The sequence below is a fragment of the Crinia signifera genome, chromosome 2, assembly GCF_055691185.1.
Source record: "Crinia signifera chromosome 2, ASM5569118v1, whole genome shotgun sequence".
NCBI lineage: Eukaryota > Metazoa > Chordata > Amphibia > Anura > Myobatrachidae > Crinia > Crinia signifera.
This window is the reverse complement of record NC_139218.1, coordinates 368948902-368966425: the sequence shown is the minus strand read 5'-3', so window position 1 is coordinate 368966425 and position 17524 is coordinate 368948902. Positions and strand designations below refer to the sequence as shown.

Genomic DNA, 17524 nt, shown 5'->3' with positions numbered 1-17524 from the left:
TGGCGAGCGCACACGTATTTCTTTACATGTATTCTGCGTCCCCTCACAGGGCTCAGTGGCTCGCCACACTATCTAAAAATCAACGCCACACATCTAAAAATCAACTCCACACCGACGTGGATAGTGGGGGGTATGAAAAGGTCGGAGGACACGTACCGCCACGCTTCGGGTTGGTGTTTACTATGGGGGGCCATTTAACATTGTAAGGACCCATCAGGGTGCTTGTACAATCAAAAATCGTATGGTATACAATGCAATATTTTATTGTACAATATCGCATACCTTATTTAGTATAATGGTATTCAATGTGATGGGCCTGTGCTAGGAATCAAGTACCCAGAAGTCTACCACTTCGTGGCATAGCCCATGCAAACCCCCCGCAGCCTTACCTATCGCGCTGGTCCCGGCGGCTCTGTTCTTCTGCTGAGGACCACCACAAAATGGCCTCCATACAGCAGACAGTTTAAGAACAGTGTGCTATATGGGGGCGGCCATATAGCCGCCAGGACCAGCGAGATAGGTGAGTCTGCGGAGGATTGGAGGGGGGGGGGGGGGTAACTATAGCACCGCAGCCCCCACATGCACAGCGCCCCCCCCCCCCCCGTGGCTGCGGTGCTATAGTTACACCGCTGCACTTACATTAGCTCCAGGGAGACCTATAATTACCTGCATTAATCCCCCCCCTCCCCCAAACAATATAAAAAACCTTCCTGCATGTCTACACCACAACCCCATCACCACACTCACTGTCTGGATAGTTGACCAACATTAAGCACCACACCATTTACTCATATGGTGAGGAGTGGATAAAGCCGCACTTGGGTTTTTACAAAAGCTTTTAAAAACTGGGCTTTTTCTTAGATCAAGGCATTCCCTGGTGTGTACAGAAACTCTGCTACAAACTGTACACACACATCCAAATGTCCTCAGAGCTCCTGTATACACTGGCCAAAATATATTGTACAGTTACCGAATGGTCCAATGCTCCATGTTTGTTTGGGTTGAGCTCCCATAGCAGAAGATATTTAGTTATAACCATTCCCTATACTGATCCTCTGGACACCCCTATGATATATGTGCATTCTAAGAGCCACCACTTTTCCCATCAGAGGTACATACTACAGTATGTAAGAAATGAGATTCACAAGTTGTACTGAAATATTTAATTATAAATAGTATCTGACAATGGCTTGAAAAACCCAAACTATCCACCCAACACAGATGGTCAGTGCAAATCAGGACATTATACACTGGTAGCTAGGTCAGGCATAATCAGTAGATCACAGACACTGGTCATGTTATACAGAGACACTGTTCTCAATCACACTCGGGTCTAAGTAGGGATATGGCAAACGCATGCTCTTGTTCCTCTCTTTAATGGAATGGGAGATCTCGGCCAGCTTCTCCTGGAAATTCTTTATGAAGGTCTGTGGAACCGCCTCTGTAAAACGCACATTGGGATAGTCCCCCAGACGTCTCTACAAGGGGGAACGGGAAATAATGTTAAATGAAAGCCTCAAAATTATTCCAATGAATAAGTCCATTCACCACCAAATAACAGTGATATGCACATGCATAGATGGTGGGATTGCACTGGTTAGATCAGCTGATCTTGTACTTCCTCTTCTGCGCATATTGCAATATTCATACTGGCCACCAGTACTCACCCGGTCCATTGGTTCTTTACTGAGCAGCCACACAGTGGATATGCCCAAACTGGAAGTGTTTACTTCAGGCAATGCAGCCAGGATACTCTGGGTTGTGCTGACCCCTTTTACTGAGGGAGGGGGGCTTCTCATCGACGTGGGACCATTAGGCATTAAAGTATAGAAGTCAGACTGCAATGAAATCCAGACAGGAATGCTTTACACCAGGAAAGCATTGAGAACACATTCTCATAATTACAGGCCAAGCTACAGTGTAGTGCAGCATTTCCCAAACAAAATTGGGTTGGCTAACAAATATTGGGAATGTATTGGCAGAGTATGGGAAACTGCTGTAGTGCATTGCGTTTCAGGATCTACTGTATATAGGCTTACCACATTATCTAGTAAACATTGTCCCATGAAACATACACAAGTGGTTCATAGAATATACAATTAGGCTTGTGACATGTATGTTACAGTTTAGAGTGGTGAATGCATACAGTACAGATTCCTAATGTAGAGAAATGTTGCACAGCACCATTTAGGGTCAGCAACCCTGTAGGTCAATGTCTCCAATGGTTGATCTCAGATTTGTCAATTTGGTCTACAATTCTCCAAATCAAGGACTAAGGGCCAGATGCACTAAGCTTCAAAAGTGGTAAGATGGAGTGATAAACTACTAACAAATCAGCTCCTGTCTGACATTTTTCAAACAGTCTGTCACATTGCAGGAAGGAGCTGATTGTATCACTTTTGAGGCTTGGTGCATCTGGCCCAGAATACGAAATAAACCACATGGGATAAGAAAAGTTTACTGCAAAGTGGTTATAGTCGGTCACTCACCTGACCACTGTTGACAGCTGCATGCTGAGCAGAACAAGTGAAGATCACCATGGTCAGGTACTTAATCAAACAGGCCTTGGTCTTCAAGGAGGAGGGCATTCCTAGCAAATGGAATAAACCATTAGTCATTTAGACTTTTCCTATACACTGCTGGAACATTCAAGGTAAGATCTGGACCATCACATTTGGTGCTGTATGACTTGATAACACCATGATTACCATCATTTCAAAGATCAGGTTGGTTCAGTGTGGACATCATTATGATCCGACAGCACAGAACAAGTCACTAACCTGTAGATTTATACTCCAAGAATCCCTCTTTGTAGATCTCAGCCACCCAGGCCTGAAGTTCTGGGTCTGTACTGACCACCACATCACTCTCATAATAGTAATTAACAATATTGGATACAAAGCTGAAATGGATAAAGAGGTACAATGAGTAAATAAAGTATGGGTGATTACAGGGTGTTGAATTTTAGCTGACCAGATATGTTGGCAACATTAAGGTTTTCTACATCCTCTTAACACTGACCAGAAGGTGACAAAATCATTAAACAGTGGAACATGTGGTCATCTCCCTCTGGGAGGGCAGCTAGAAGGTTTTACAATACTACCTCTCCACAGCCAACCAGATCTTCATCCCATCCTCCCTGTACAAGTAATTGGGAATGGCCTCCAATCCTCTTGCCTTGATGTCATCAGGGAGACAGAGGCTGCTGTAAGTGACCTCGTCCATTGCTTTTTTCAGCAGTATTGGAATCCCACCTTTCCCAGTTACTATAATCTGGAAAAAAATAAAAGGATGGTGGATGTTTGTTATTGTGCAATACTGCAGCTTCTATATTCAGGCCAGGCGTGTGATTTAGGGTTTATTTTTCATATAAAAGGTTACAGATTCTAAACCTTGTGGATGGCACAATTTCCTGTTACGATTGTACAAGAAAGAATTTCACCTTATCAAAGACCCCATCATGACCAATGAGAGTAGATCTGGCAATGATATTGATCTCAAGGGTATAACGAAGATGTGGAGTTATTAGCTGAAAGAGAAAGATTGCCATTAGGATCCCATCCGATATAGACCTTCATGGAGTAACCAATATATTTGAAATACAGAACACACCAGAATACTTTTTAAATTGCTCTAGCATTAGCCTTACGTTAAACCGGACTAGGTTCTGGATATTAATTTAAAACAAACCGATGACTTACAGGTTTTTAGTCTGAATGTAAATGTACGCGGTAAACCATACTGCAACAGAAGATAATGTGGCAGCAAATGTTCAGCCACAACATTATTCTTACACCTCTGGATGTCCCATGTCCAACCTGCGGCTCTCTAGCTGTTGTGAAGTTACACATTCCCAGCATGCCTTGTCAGTTTTGCTATTATGGAATGCTAAAACTGTGGCAAGGCATGCTGGGATGTGTAATTTCACAACAGCTGGAGGGCTGCAGGTTGGACATGCCTGATCTAGAATATACATAACTGCGAGACCCAAGGAGGCCTGCATACATATCCTTATAACCACCACTAGTGACCCTTCCTAAGCCTCCATATTAACCGCCCTAACAGGGGCTCTACAGATATGCCAATAAAGAGACTGCCACGCCATGACAATATTGGGAAGCAAAATCTCACCTTGTACACTGGGTGGCCCATTGGAAGTTGTCTGGTGGTTGCAATGTTGAAGACCTCAGCAAAGAGATGAGTACGGAGAAGGTGAGTGGCCACTTGATGCACCTGGTAGTCAGAATTGCGCACCCAGATCTTCGCCAATAACCAGTCACATTCAGAGTCACTGGGCAGGAAGACTGGAGAGTGCTCTCCTGGGGTTTGAGACAACTGTAAGACAGGATGATTATATGGTATTAGAGGTTAAGTGGGCAGCATATCTGCACATGAGCTTATTTAATAATTAAGCTTTAATGCATAAGATTTATCTATATCCCTACCGAAAGTGTTCTAGTCTCACCTATAAACTAGTAAGACATATGCCATCTGATATCCATCAAAAGGTTGAAGTAATTACCAAATAGGATATTGCATGTACTTTATAGAAAAACTGTATTTTATGGACCCAAGTGTGTGCAGATTTGGGATAAAAAGCAGAAATGCTGGGTCTGGTGTGTGACTTCAGGCATGTAGAGAACAGATTATGGGTTCTTAAAGTGAATAAAGCAAGCTAACAATCTTGTACCAGTTCTATGAATGTATGCAGCTAATGTAATGTTAGCATTACTGCCTCACAGCACAGAGACCATGGAATGGATTCCCACCATGCCCCCCCCCCCCCCAGCAAAAAACAGTATTAACATGTGGTTGGGAATCTACATTATAAGCTCCACTGGGACAGGGACTGACCGCCAAATATACTCTGTAAAGCACTGCAGAATGTGAGCTCTATAGATAACTGGTAATGAAGGTCAAACAATTTTGCCCAGTAAAAATTAACCAAACCATTTTAGGAAGTATAAAAATTTATGAAGTCTATAGGAGAACACATCTGGACCACCCACCTCCTCTATATACTGACATGGGTATTTGACTCTTGTTAATCCTAAATAACTAAGGATTGGGGGTACTAAAAACTGTGAGGATACATGGGAGCTACAGACAACTCCAACTGTATTACCTTAATCAGAGTCCTATAACTGATTATACAATATAGGATACTGACGGGACTCGTTCATGGCAAGATCTCCTATTTTACGTCATATTAGGACTCTGGGTTGGTTTGTTTTTTACTTCTATTTCCCAGGCTTCGTTTTTATTGAAACTAATACAATATATTCAGTTTGTCCACATTTATAGCATTATCTGTAACAACCCTGTAAAAAGTTATGGATTGAAAGGTTTTGCTCTAGCAAAGTAGTCATCCCTTGTGGTACCCACACACCTGTGGTTTTGTAGCCAAGGACCATTATGTAAGTATTTTCACACATTTTAATATTTCCAACTTCAAGACATTGAAGTCTTGTGTTGGCAGAGGTCTTGTATCCAGGTGAGAGCTACAGTGTCTAGATAGACAGTAAGTCAACAGGGTCAAAGGTAGACATTTCTCCACAATTTTTTTTTTTTACCTTAAGTTCACCATCCACATTAGCGTTGAGGGAAAATATAAAACAGTGCCTTAAGCATTGTGAGCGAGACAAGCTATGCAAGGATAAGGGTTATACTAATTGATGGTCCACGCCAAAAAAAAAAAAAAAAAAACTGTCCATGTCAACCTTTTACTGTTGACGACACTGTAGATACATCCACAACCTTGTATTTATCCTACGCGACTCACCCATTGTGAACCATCTCCATTTAAAAGTGGTATCTGAGTAAAGGCTATTATTGTAACACCAAGTAATTCTTTGCCTGTCAATCAAGGTTTGGATCACTTTCAGCCTTTCATTCAAACAGCTTCATAAAACAGTAGTAGAAAAATATAAGGCAAAAAAGGTCCTTGAGGGTTGGTGGAACTATTAGTCTGCCACCGACAACCTCCACCCCCATTAGGCGGAGCACATGCCAGTGCTAGGGTTTTTGGCAAATTAATGAGAGGACCTCACATTTTACAAAAAAGGGCAGTGGTATGAAGACATGGTTACGCAACCCCATTCAAGTTATGCCATAGTAACACAGTATTCACATACCAATTGTAGTGCCCCCAATTGGTATTACACCACATAGCATCCCTTATGCATGCTGCGACACACCAGTGACCTTTTAAACAGTGCTACTCCTTGTACATGTAGGCCACATAGTAGTGTCACTCAAACCCTGTCCGTATTAGTGCCGCCTATACACATATCTGTATGTCAGTCCAGTACTCACCACCCATGTCCCATCATCAGATCCATTCAGTAGCTTCCCGACCACCCTGTCAACTAGTCTTCAGCACGCACAGAGACTAATTTTTAGTGGAGTCGCTGGAACAGGCTTTTCTGTTGGAATTATTGTGCAGGGCTATGTTGGAGGTGAAACTAGTACCTTTTATCTTTAGAGGTGACAGAATTCCATTCCACACTGTCTCCCTCCCCCTTCTTTAACCCCAAGGTTTAAACCAAGGATCATACAAAATATACACAATACATACCTCTGAAAACAGAATAAGAATTGTCAAATATTTTTTAAGTAAGGCACAAAATCAGAAATATCCCAATTGTATATCCAACAACTATTAAGGAGGTAAATATAAACATGGCTAACAAGACATAAAGTACAGACAAATAGCCAGTGAGAAATTAGTAGGGAACAGTAGGAATGGAAATTGAACCATGGGCCCAAGATCTATTGATCTTGAAAAAAAAAAAAAAGGAATATATTCCTTGAAGGATATATACCACAACCTGTTCATACATTTGAGATGGAGTTTGTGTGGATTTCCAGTGCTTGGCTATGAAGAGCCCTGCAGGTTACACATGCATAAAGCAATTTGTTCTGCCTAATGCCAAACACAAGTGGCCATGAAGCAAATTAATGCATGGATCCAACAAGGGGATTCAGGCCACCATTGTCGGTAGGTTTAGGTAGAAGCAAACTGCTCAGCCGAGGGGTTTTTGCTTGCCCAGGTAAAAATTTGCCAAATAAAGTTTACAATGATTGTAAACTATGTATTGGTACCCAGACAAGGATTGCTTGGAATACAAGTATGGGTATGGTATACATTTTTACTGCCTTAAGCCTGCCTATCAATGATCAACACAGATGGAACCACACTTGTTCAGCCCACTGGAGCGTTCACCTCAAATATATTTGAAATTTAAGCAGACATTAGAAGACTTGCCTGGATGGCTATTGGGACAAGCTGGTCTTCAGGAGTTCTCCACAGTAGACACACAGGGGCAGCGATATATTGTTGCTTTCCATTTACAGAGTTATTGGCAGGGACCCCATGCAGCAGCTTGTAATCTGCCAAGTAGATATTACCTTTCTGCAAGACAAACGTGTTTATTGCAGTGCATCTGGGTCAGTAGCCATGCTTTTGGGCTACCTTTGTTCATTGGAATAGATACAAAGTTCATTAGCCCCTAGTTTCCAAAACTAGACCCCTCACCTTTAGTTCTGTCTCAAGAGTGGTGGTGGTCCCCAGAGATGCAGCCACCATGTGGCAAGTAACTGGGAAGTTCTCAGGAATGTGGGAGCATTTCCTGATGAGTATAGGGTTTATGCCATTCAGGTATTGGCTACCAAAAAAGGTATCCTCCTTCCACATCTCAGCTACCACATCTGGGAATAAAAGACATGAAGGAACATTTGATATCATTTATTGCAGACAAGAGGGACTACTGGGATAGCTCTGATCTTGCTTCTTCTACAAGAGCACTTTAGTCATATGACGCACTCAGTTTATATGGTAAAGAGGTGACAGACAAGCTTCTGTTACTCCCTCATCCAAGATATTCACCTTACAAGGAAACTGGCAAAAAAGTACCTGAGTTATCAAACCCTCTCAGACAGAAGACTCGTTTGATCTCATCTAGATCAGGCCATGATTCCGCACTTGTGAAACCTTCCAGCATCATTGCAAGTCCCCTAAGAAATGGAGGATTCAAATAAACTACAGAGATGTACTAACATGAAACATAATTAATATGTCCCATAGTCCTACAAATACATACACTGACTTGGGGACAAACTAATTTAAATTTCCACAGATATGAAAAAGGGGATTTGCAAATTGTGATCTAAAGCCTCATACACCCTAAGCAATATAGTAAAAGATTTCTCAGATGGGCCCTACTTAACAAAATGGTGTCATATCGCCTAGTGTGTACAGATAAACAATATCTGCTACGGTACATTGCCCAGCCCTTCCTTGGACATGTACAGATAAGGGAGGTCCTTGTAAATGACAGCCATGTTGCTGCTCCCCCCCCTAACCATCACTCACGGCCAGCATCAGCAAGTGTGTAAGCACTTGCTGATGTTGGCACCCAACAAATATTGGCACAAACCAAGATTGTTCCTGGAAAGGCACTTGGGCATGGGTTCCAAAGCCCCATACACATTAAAACATTATATTCCTGACAAAACTATACCAAAGCAATCACTAAGCAAATAAAACAAAATACTAACAGGTTACAGGGGTTGTAAAAACAAAGGACTATTTGGCCAGTCACGTAAAATATACATTATGGATATACAGAACTTCCTACTCAGACTAGATACATACACGGCTGACTTGGAATGCTGGAAGCTGCTCAGTTTTAGGAAGGAGTACTGGTCATTACTGGGCAGTTCCTCAACCTTGTCTACAGCAATGCAGTGAGGGGCACCTTCTGCATAACGTTTCCACCTGCAGGATACAGAGGTTAGTAGTATAGAAGAAATGCATGATTTTACTACATGGACCATTCCTAGATGTAGGGATTATAGAACAGTTTCTCTCAATGGGGCAGATGTATTAAGCCTTTTGAAGAGATTAAGTGGAAGGGGATAAACATAGACCACTTTCTCTTCACCAGGCTGAATACATCTGCCCCAATGTTTTAAAGCTAGTGGGATCTATTTAAATTAACGAGGCAGCTTAATGTAGAATAAGCGACCCAAAAGAAAGTTATTTTTTAAATAACTGGCTCAATCTGCAAAGGCTCAGAGACTGGAGGAGATAGTTCAGACCTGGTCACATGACAGCATAGGCTGAAGACCTGAATATATCTTAGTTGGCAGTAACAGTAGAGTTAATGCTAATGAAAGATGTACATAAGTAAAATGTAAGCTTAACCTGGCCGCAATTCCCTTGGCACCTCCCTAAAAGGGAACACTTTTCATCATATAATGAATGAATTTCCTCATAGAAACAGCAATAAAGCTGTACTCAATGTATTTTGACCACTCACTTGTGAGTTTCTCTCTCCTTCTCCAGTTCCTCTGTCCGTTGTTTCTTTAGTAGTGGGTGAGTATTGCTGGATAGTATGATGCCTGAAACAGAACCCAAGTGTATTGTAATGTACCATAGTCAGCCTGGTTTATGAATGGCGATTCCTACAGTATGTACATACAGTATGCAAGATCAATAATGTGACTCCATAAGGGAAATGCCCATACATGGAAACCTTCCCATCTGTAGTGTTTCATGTGTGCTAACTATTTCTTAATCTAAACAGTACTGGACACCAACCGGGAGATGAAGTTTTTGACAATGTCATACATAGGGGTAAGCAGGTTTACCTATCCCACAATGAGGACCACCCACAGACCAGATGAGGAAATCCCCAGAGAGCACAATACAAGTCTGGATAGAATCTCACCCTTGCCCTCTGGTATGGCCACAGTCATTCCCGTAGGTATCCATTGATGAAACGGGAACTGGTAGAGCCGACCATTAGGGCAGGTCACATTGACATAGCAGCAATACCAAGCAACTGTATTAAAGTTATTGTAGGTCATTGTTGACAGCTGAACCAGCAGGAGCTCTCCAAGATCTTTCACTGTGTCAACTTCAAAGTCAGTCACCTGGAAAAGCAGAGCGATGTCTGAGAAACATGCACCGAGGAACCACAGAACATCTCTATGGATCAGGGGATTTGCAGACAGAATTCTGCATCAATTTACGGAATAAGTCTTCTATTGTTCATAAGTTTTGCAACGTTTGAAGCAATGGGGTTGCGATTTATCAAAGCTAAAACCAAGAATATATAAATTGTTTGTTCAGGTAAGTACTTACACTAAGGGCATCTATTTGCTTAGGGTTCTAGGCTACAGATCACTCAGCACACATGGCTAACGAGATTGCTTATACACCTGTAGTAATGTGTCTGTGCTAACAAATATTCTCTGGTTAGAACACTGGCAATTTGGACAGATGTTCACTACATAAACTCAAGATATGAGCCGGCGAACACAACGCGTGGGACAGCACATCGCCAACAGGCATACACAGTGAGCAGTTATTTTCTAAGAGATTTATTCAGATTGCTTAGAATATGGGCTGTTATCATGGTGTATGCTCCTTAATAAAAAAGTTCTGCAAATATTTTAGACTGTTGAATTCAACCCTGGAGGTTTCCACTTTCTTGTTGGAATTACCAATAATTAAACTCCACTATGACCAGGCAACAGTCTGGTTTGGGGAATATGTAACTTATATAATATATTGGAACCAGCTGTAGAAATCTAATTTTTTCTGGCAGAAAATCAAAACAAGTCTGTTTAGGTATTCGATATGGTCACATACTGGTGCAGAAGCCTTTGAAAGCTGTGGAGACATCACTACTGCCTTTGTCCAGGGTCAGACTGGCCCACAGGGGAAATATTTAGTGAGCCCCACCCCCTCAGGTCCCAGCCTGTGCACTTGAATCTACATCTATTACATATTGCTGCACAGGACTATTAGGTCATTATTACAGTGCATTGCCATTACTAATCTGGTTATTCTTGCATGCACTATGTACATATTTAGGCAGAAGCCAATCCGGAACTGGGTCAAATAAGTTGCAGGATAAATAATTTAATGCCAGTTATGAAGGGTGCAATTATATTGTATGTGTAGGCCAAAGGAACAATCCAGTCTATTACAGTACATAGGGCACAAAATAGGTGCAGTACTATAGTATATGATAAACAGTATTCATCTCACTAAAAAAAAAAAAAAAACATATATACTGTATTATACAGGTATAGTGCACCATCTGCCACCTTATATTTATCACACTTGGGCGGGATGTACTAAACTGGAAATATGGTAAAAAATTTTAAACACTTTCATATGCATTAAAGCCCCACCGCCAGGGTACGCCTATGTTTCTTTTCACATCCCTCCCTTACCTGTGTCCGGGCAGCAACCCTCTTCTGGGTGCAGGGAGGAGCCTAGCAGTGGACTGAGCAGGAGGGGGGGGGGGGGGGGCTCACCTTCCCCACCACCAGTTTCACAAAAGGGCAGCTCTCATGGCAAGAATTACCCTTGGCAATACTAATCACATATGTTAGCACAGAACTGCGATGTGGCGGGATGTACTGCAGTTGCTTGGTACATCCCACCCCATTTCACAGTCTTAATCTAGATTAATAAAAGTTTTATATTTTAAAATGACTAGGTACACCATGTATACCGCAGCCTTCCCTTTCTGTGTTCTTGTACGTCATAGATGTTATTGTATTAAAAAAAAAGTGTCAGTTTCTTATCCATCTATGACTTTCCACCATGTAGCATAGCCAGGAAATGCCCTTACAGAAGACCTCATGCCACTGGGCCAAGCCCTAATGTACAATGAGAAATGAAAGTGTAGGAGAACTCACATTTTAAGACTATTGTTGTGAAATGTATACATTTTATTCTCTGAACAGTCTAATGATCAGATACAAAGCTCATACATCATGTAACATCATGTAACAGCTTATATTACTGGTATTATGAGCATACTAATAAGTACTCACAGCTCCAGGTCTGAAGTTACTCCACTTATGATCCAGGTGATGTTTAACACTTTCTCCCAGGGTGCCCAGAAGAACAATGGAGACTTGGTCACAGGTCCCAGCACTCAGGTCAGTCCCTGTAGCAATCTTTAGCTTGTAGGTCCCCATGTCTTCAGGTAACAATGCCTGACGGAGCAGCGCTGGAAGGAACAAGACCAGTCAGAATTGGGCATAAATTACTAAGGGCGGTTTTAAATACAGGATTCTAACTACTGGAACATACTGACAGTTAGAATCCCAGGCTGTTCCCACCCAGCTTGAAAGATACGATAGGTTGAATTCAATGTTCCGCCTTTCGAGTGGTGAAAACTGTCATGACATGTGGAGTAACAGTTGTGAATTATACAATCCACAGGAGTTTCCAATAAAACAGATCCAGCTTACTTTAAAGTCTGCCTTCAATGCTATCAGAAATAACAGCATTGAATAGGTGGCAGGCGCTATTTCCCATTGGGAATAGTGGCTGACATTGAATACCCACCCTAAGGGTCAGTTTTGTTTTGTGTATGACCCTCCATTGATTCTGCAAATGTACAAATGGCAATGCCAAAGAAATATCCTGAGTGAATGAACCAGAAACAAACAGCCATCATTTTATATCAGATAGAAGTCTCAGATTTAGTAACCATCAGTTTCGTAAGCAGATAGAAACTACAAACAGCTGAGCAAAATGCACAACATAAATATTATATAGCCCTGTCTGTGGGAGTAGCGATTGGCTGATGCACTGCAAAGCCAAGAACAATCCATATTTACTGATGTTCTGATGGCCCCAGCAGGAAGTTACAGGCAGTGTGGCATGCTGGGGGAATTTGGGGAATGATGTAGCATCTTTGGGCATAGCAGATGTGATTATTGGTAAGGGCAGAGCAGGGGTTGTGTCTCCAAAATAGCATCATTACAGATACTGTATGATAAAGACGGCCTATAATGTCCAGCAAGCCTTCCCTGAGCACACTTGGAGAACCACAAGTGCCAGCATTCCTGGACAATAAGAAAGCAACTGGTGTTTGTTGCCCACAACAACATCATCTCTCAATTGACCATTAACCTCTCATCCACTGCCACCCGGGATACATAGGAAATCCCACAGGACATCACATGAGTTAAATTTGGCAGTGAAGTGTTACAGAGTATTGTGTAAGATGAAAGCAACTATTCAGTGTTTGAAGAAAATAAAAAATGTGGAAAAAAATATGGATGAAAGACATACAAAGAAAGTGGTATAGAATGTAAATCTATTTGTTATGTAGTGATGCCCTGAATTGGCCCAGCCAGACAAGTTCCAGGGTCCCACACCCAAACATTCACCCCAGAGCCGGCCCTAGCCTAAATGATGCCCTAGGCAAGATTTTGGCTGGTGCCCCCTAGCACCGCCACTAGTTCCGCCTCTGACACTGCTCCCCTTTCCCAGCACCATCAACCCTCATCATAGCAGTCATCATTTTGGTGCTCCTACCTGCAATATTTTAAATAGAAACAGTGCACACATTTGGTGCGCAGCCCAAATAGGGGTGCGTTCTTGCTGGGAAGGGGCATGGCCACACAATTTTACCCCAAATTCAAATTATGCCACACAGTAGTGCAACTTTATTCACATTATATCATGAGAGTGTCCCTTATTCATGTTACATCACATTGTAGTACCACTTTACCTTATATACATTACTCATCAAATTATACCCTTAGAAAAAAATCCTGAGAAAATATTGTATTTTAACCACCTCCATGGCCACACTGCAACCCAGCACAAAGCAGTGTGTGCTGGGCAGAGGAGAAGAGCTGCAGCTGCTGCTGTCACTTAAGGGGAGGGGGCCCAGGGCCCCCACTGGGCCCTCCCATCAGGCTTTGGCCTGGGTAATTTGTACCCCCTACCCCTTTCTCTCGGCACCCCTGATAATACCACACAGTAATGCCCCTTACACGAGACACATTATTTATGTCCTTATAACCGTAATGCCCCTTACACATTATGGCAACCTTTATTAATGCCCTTCATACACATGACACACATAATGCCCCTTACACATATGTTTCACATTATTAATGCCCTTATACACATGACACACAAAATGCCCATTACACATGTCGCACATTATTAATGCCCTTATACACATGACACACATAATGCTTGTTACACATATGTCGCACATTATTAATGCATTTATACATGACACACATAATGCCCCTTACACATATGCCGAACAATATTGCACAACCAACCCACCCGCAGACCGCACTCGCACAGCCGCTAATACTGTGACCTCTGCCTCTGCTTGGATTCAGATGTTTCCTCATACATCTTGTCTCAATAGGCCATGCAGCTCCTGGCCCTTCTGCTAACGTTGGGTGCCTTTTTTGCTGCCTTTTTTGCTGAAAATTCGTCTTATTTGCATTGTTATGACCAGCACACACAAGGAGCTTCCGATGATTAAAATGATATGCGGCATGCCTATATTTAGTGTGCGACTGTGGCTGTACCTGCATACGGAATGCTATGTTACAGTGATTTCCATGAATACACTATTTCATATGCAGATACAGCCTCACTCACACACAGAATATAGGCATGCTGCATATCATTTTAATCAGCAGAAGCTGCTGATGCCCCTAGGAATTCCAAATGCCCTAGGCAATTGCCTAGTGTGCCTATGCCTAAGGCCGGCCCTGATTCACCCCAAGAAATCTGCCACTATATAAGTATGAGAACTTACTTTGGATTGTGCCTGAGTCAGTAATGAGCAGTCAGTGCTAGGTCCCTGCTTATATACCGTGTGAGTGCAGTGGGGGAGGGGCACTAATCTAGACTGAGGCAATCTCCAACCTCAGGTGTGTAGATATCCCCATACCATAGAATATATAGGAAAATAGGGCTCTAGTCTACACTGCACTCCCTAGCTGCTTGTAATGAGAGGTGCTACATAGTTGAGATGGGATACGGTCATTGGGTCACCAGCATGATGGTCGACACCATTAGGTCAACATGCATTTAGGTCGACATGAATTAATGTCGACATGAATTAATGTCGACATGCAGGAAGGTCAACATGGGTTAGGTCAACAGGGTCATTAGGTGGACAGGGTCATTAAGTCGACATGGGTAAGGTAGACAGGGTCATTAGGTCAACATGTTTTTTTTTCACTGTTGTTTGAGCCGACATGTGCCGACAGGCGGTATTTCATACCCTACCATCCACTAGGGCGTGGTGGGAGAATAACGTAGTGTGCTGAGCGCAGCGAGGTACTGTGCCCGAAGCATGGCGAGCGCAGCGAGTGTCTATATTAACAATTGACACATATTTTATTGAGGACTACATTGTCTCAACTAGAGCTACAGGACAAATGCTATGTCTCTGCGGGTATGGATCATTAGGTCACCAGCATTAGGTTGACATGCTTTTAGGTCGACATGAGTTAAGGTAGACATGCAGGAAGGTCGACATGACTGTAGGATGACAGGGTCATTAGGTCAACATGGGTATGGTCGACATTGAAAAAGTCAACTTTTTTTTTTTACCGGAATGTCAACACAGTCAACATAAACACTAAAACGTAGCACCATGTCCCCTTGCATGGCTCCTCATGCTTCGGGCACGGTGCCTCGCTACACTCGGCACACTATTTTATTCTCCCACCACGCCCTAGAGCAGGGCTGGGCAACTCTGGCCCTCCAGATGTTGATGAACTACACATCCCAGCATGCCTTGCATCAGTTTCAGCATGGCCACATAGCAAAACTAATGCAAAGCATCCTGGGATGTGTAGTTCATTAACATCGGGAGGGCCGGTGTTGCCCAGCCCTACCCTAGAGGATGGTAGGGCATGAAATACCGCCTGTCGGCTCATGCCAGCTAGAAAAACAACAAAAAAAACAAGTTGACCTTTTGACTGTCGACTTTGGCCATGTCGACCTAATGTATGTGTCGACCTAATGGCCTGTTGACCTAAAGCCATGTCAACCTAGACTCATGTTGACATAGTGACCTGTCAACCTAGACTCATGTCGACATAGTGACCTGTCGACCTAGACCAATGTCAACATAGACCCATGTCGACCTAGTCCCATGTTGACCTAGACCCATGTCAACCTTTCAGCATTTCAACCTAATGGTGTTGACCCATTGCTTGTCAGCATCCATGCTGTTCACCAAATGACCATATCCATTATAAAGGTCCATGCTGAGCTTCTTCTGTGGGATACATGGAGTTCTATAGAACTCCATGTATCCCACATACGGGTAGAACTCCATTCTGTTACAATGTTTATAACTGCGGTAGACCTGCTCCATAAATGATAAGTGAATTTTCCTCCACAAACAGACCTTACTATAAAGATATGTAGGAGCTTTTGGTGATCAATTGCACAGGAAGGGAGATAGATATCAGAATAGTTTTTTAATTTATTTAATTGGCCCCCTCTGGTCAAGTTTATTCAGTTTCTATTAGATCCAGGGGTGTGCTCCCACCGACAATTTATTTAATGAGATTTTTACAAAAAAGAGAATGGATTGTCATATGGCGGTGCACCATTTATAGAAAAGAGTCATAAAATTTACCTTTTATTATTTATATTTTAAAAGTGAAGAACACGAAATATGACAAATAACATTAACACAAGTGAAAACAGTGTGCTATTAAAAGGCACGTGCAAGTTCCCGGAGCAAATTCCCTCTATTCAATATTATCAATTACACTACTAGCTTTCTCCTTCTTGACCTTTAAACAATTGTTTGAGGAGAGAAGTGTGTCAATCTTAAATAGGTTTGTGTTCTATATACAAATGTAACAGCCTGTCTGTTAGCTACTTGGATGTGGTATTTGGTACTTAAGTTGATTGAGATTGAATTAATTAGCTCAATTAATTACCAGTTTATCTGGCGTGGTGCTGTTTGTATTATTTGTATATTGATAATACAATTGAGCTGTGTGTTATCACAGAAATGCAGTAATATCACTAATCGGTTACCCCTTTCCGTCTGAGGTCACTATAAAATCAGTGCTTACAGAGCGGGTTTTTAGGGTGATGCAGCACCTCTATTATATATATGGGTTACTGCTAGTGAATCAATTCAATGCCCGGATAAACATTGCTACCTGGGCTAGGGTTATTAATTAAGCTGATGGTGTGGAGTTATTTCCTTACGCCGTTTATTGAGAATATAGCTTATAGTTACGGTCGCAGGGAGACTCTTTAACCAGTACAGCTTAAATCTGCCCTATATGGACGGTATGCAATGATTCCCCCAAAAGGAGAGGCTGGTGGTAACGGTAACAATAGTATCACAGGTACTAGGTAGAACCCCGTGCTGTCGACCTGAAACTATGGTCGCGTACAGCTAGCGGGGAGCCGTCCGTTCTCCGTATAACAGGTAGCTATCGGCGTGCACTCCCTGTCCTAGGGACAAGTGCCGCAAACAGGATTTCAGTTGCCGTATGTCTTTGAGTCCAACCCTGTGCCACTGTCAGCTCGTACTGCTGCTGGCGTGGTCTTAGGGTGACTAGTGACAAGAGGCTGCTAATACATTAGAGTCCTGAAAAGGACTAATAAATACATTTCATAGAGCACAAAAAAAGGGGGTAGGGAATTGCTGGAGGAACGTGCGCACGGCTGGGTCGGCACTCTTCC

The 17524-nt window shown here is 42.5% G+C and overlaps 1 protein-coding gene across 1 annotated transcript; it reads right to left on the bottom strand.

Moving 5' to 3' along the window:
* Positions 1 to 1148: 1148 nt before the first annotated feature.
* On the bottom strand, positions 1149 to 14716 carry LOC146058054 (hydroperoxide isomerase ALOXE3-like). Its single transcript, XM_083170017.1, has 15 exons — positions 14613 to 14716; positions 11860 to 12038; positions 9735 to 9939; positions 9324 to 9405; positions 8657 to 8779; positions 7916 to 8016; positions 7538 to 7710; positions 7268 to 7414; positions 4132 to 4335; positions 3443 to 3529; positions 3104 to 3273; positions 2781 to 2902; positions 2490 to 2590; positions 1668 to 1838; positions 1149 to 1478 (listed from the first exon to the last, which is right to left on the bottom strand). The coding sequence occupies exons 2-15, from the start codon at positions 12004 to 12006 to the stop codon at positions 1299 to 1301; spliced, it is 2013 nt and encodes a 670-aa protein (XP_083026143.1). The 5' UTR covers positions 12007 to 12038; positions 14613 to 14716; the 3' UTR covers positions 1149 to 1298.
* Positions 14717 to 17524: the final 2808 nt, after the last annotated feature.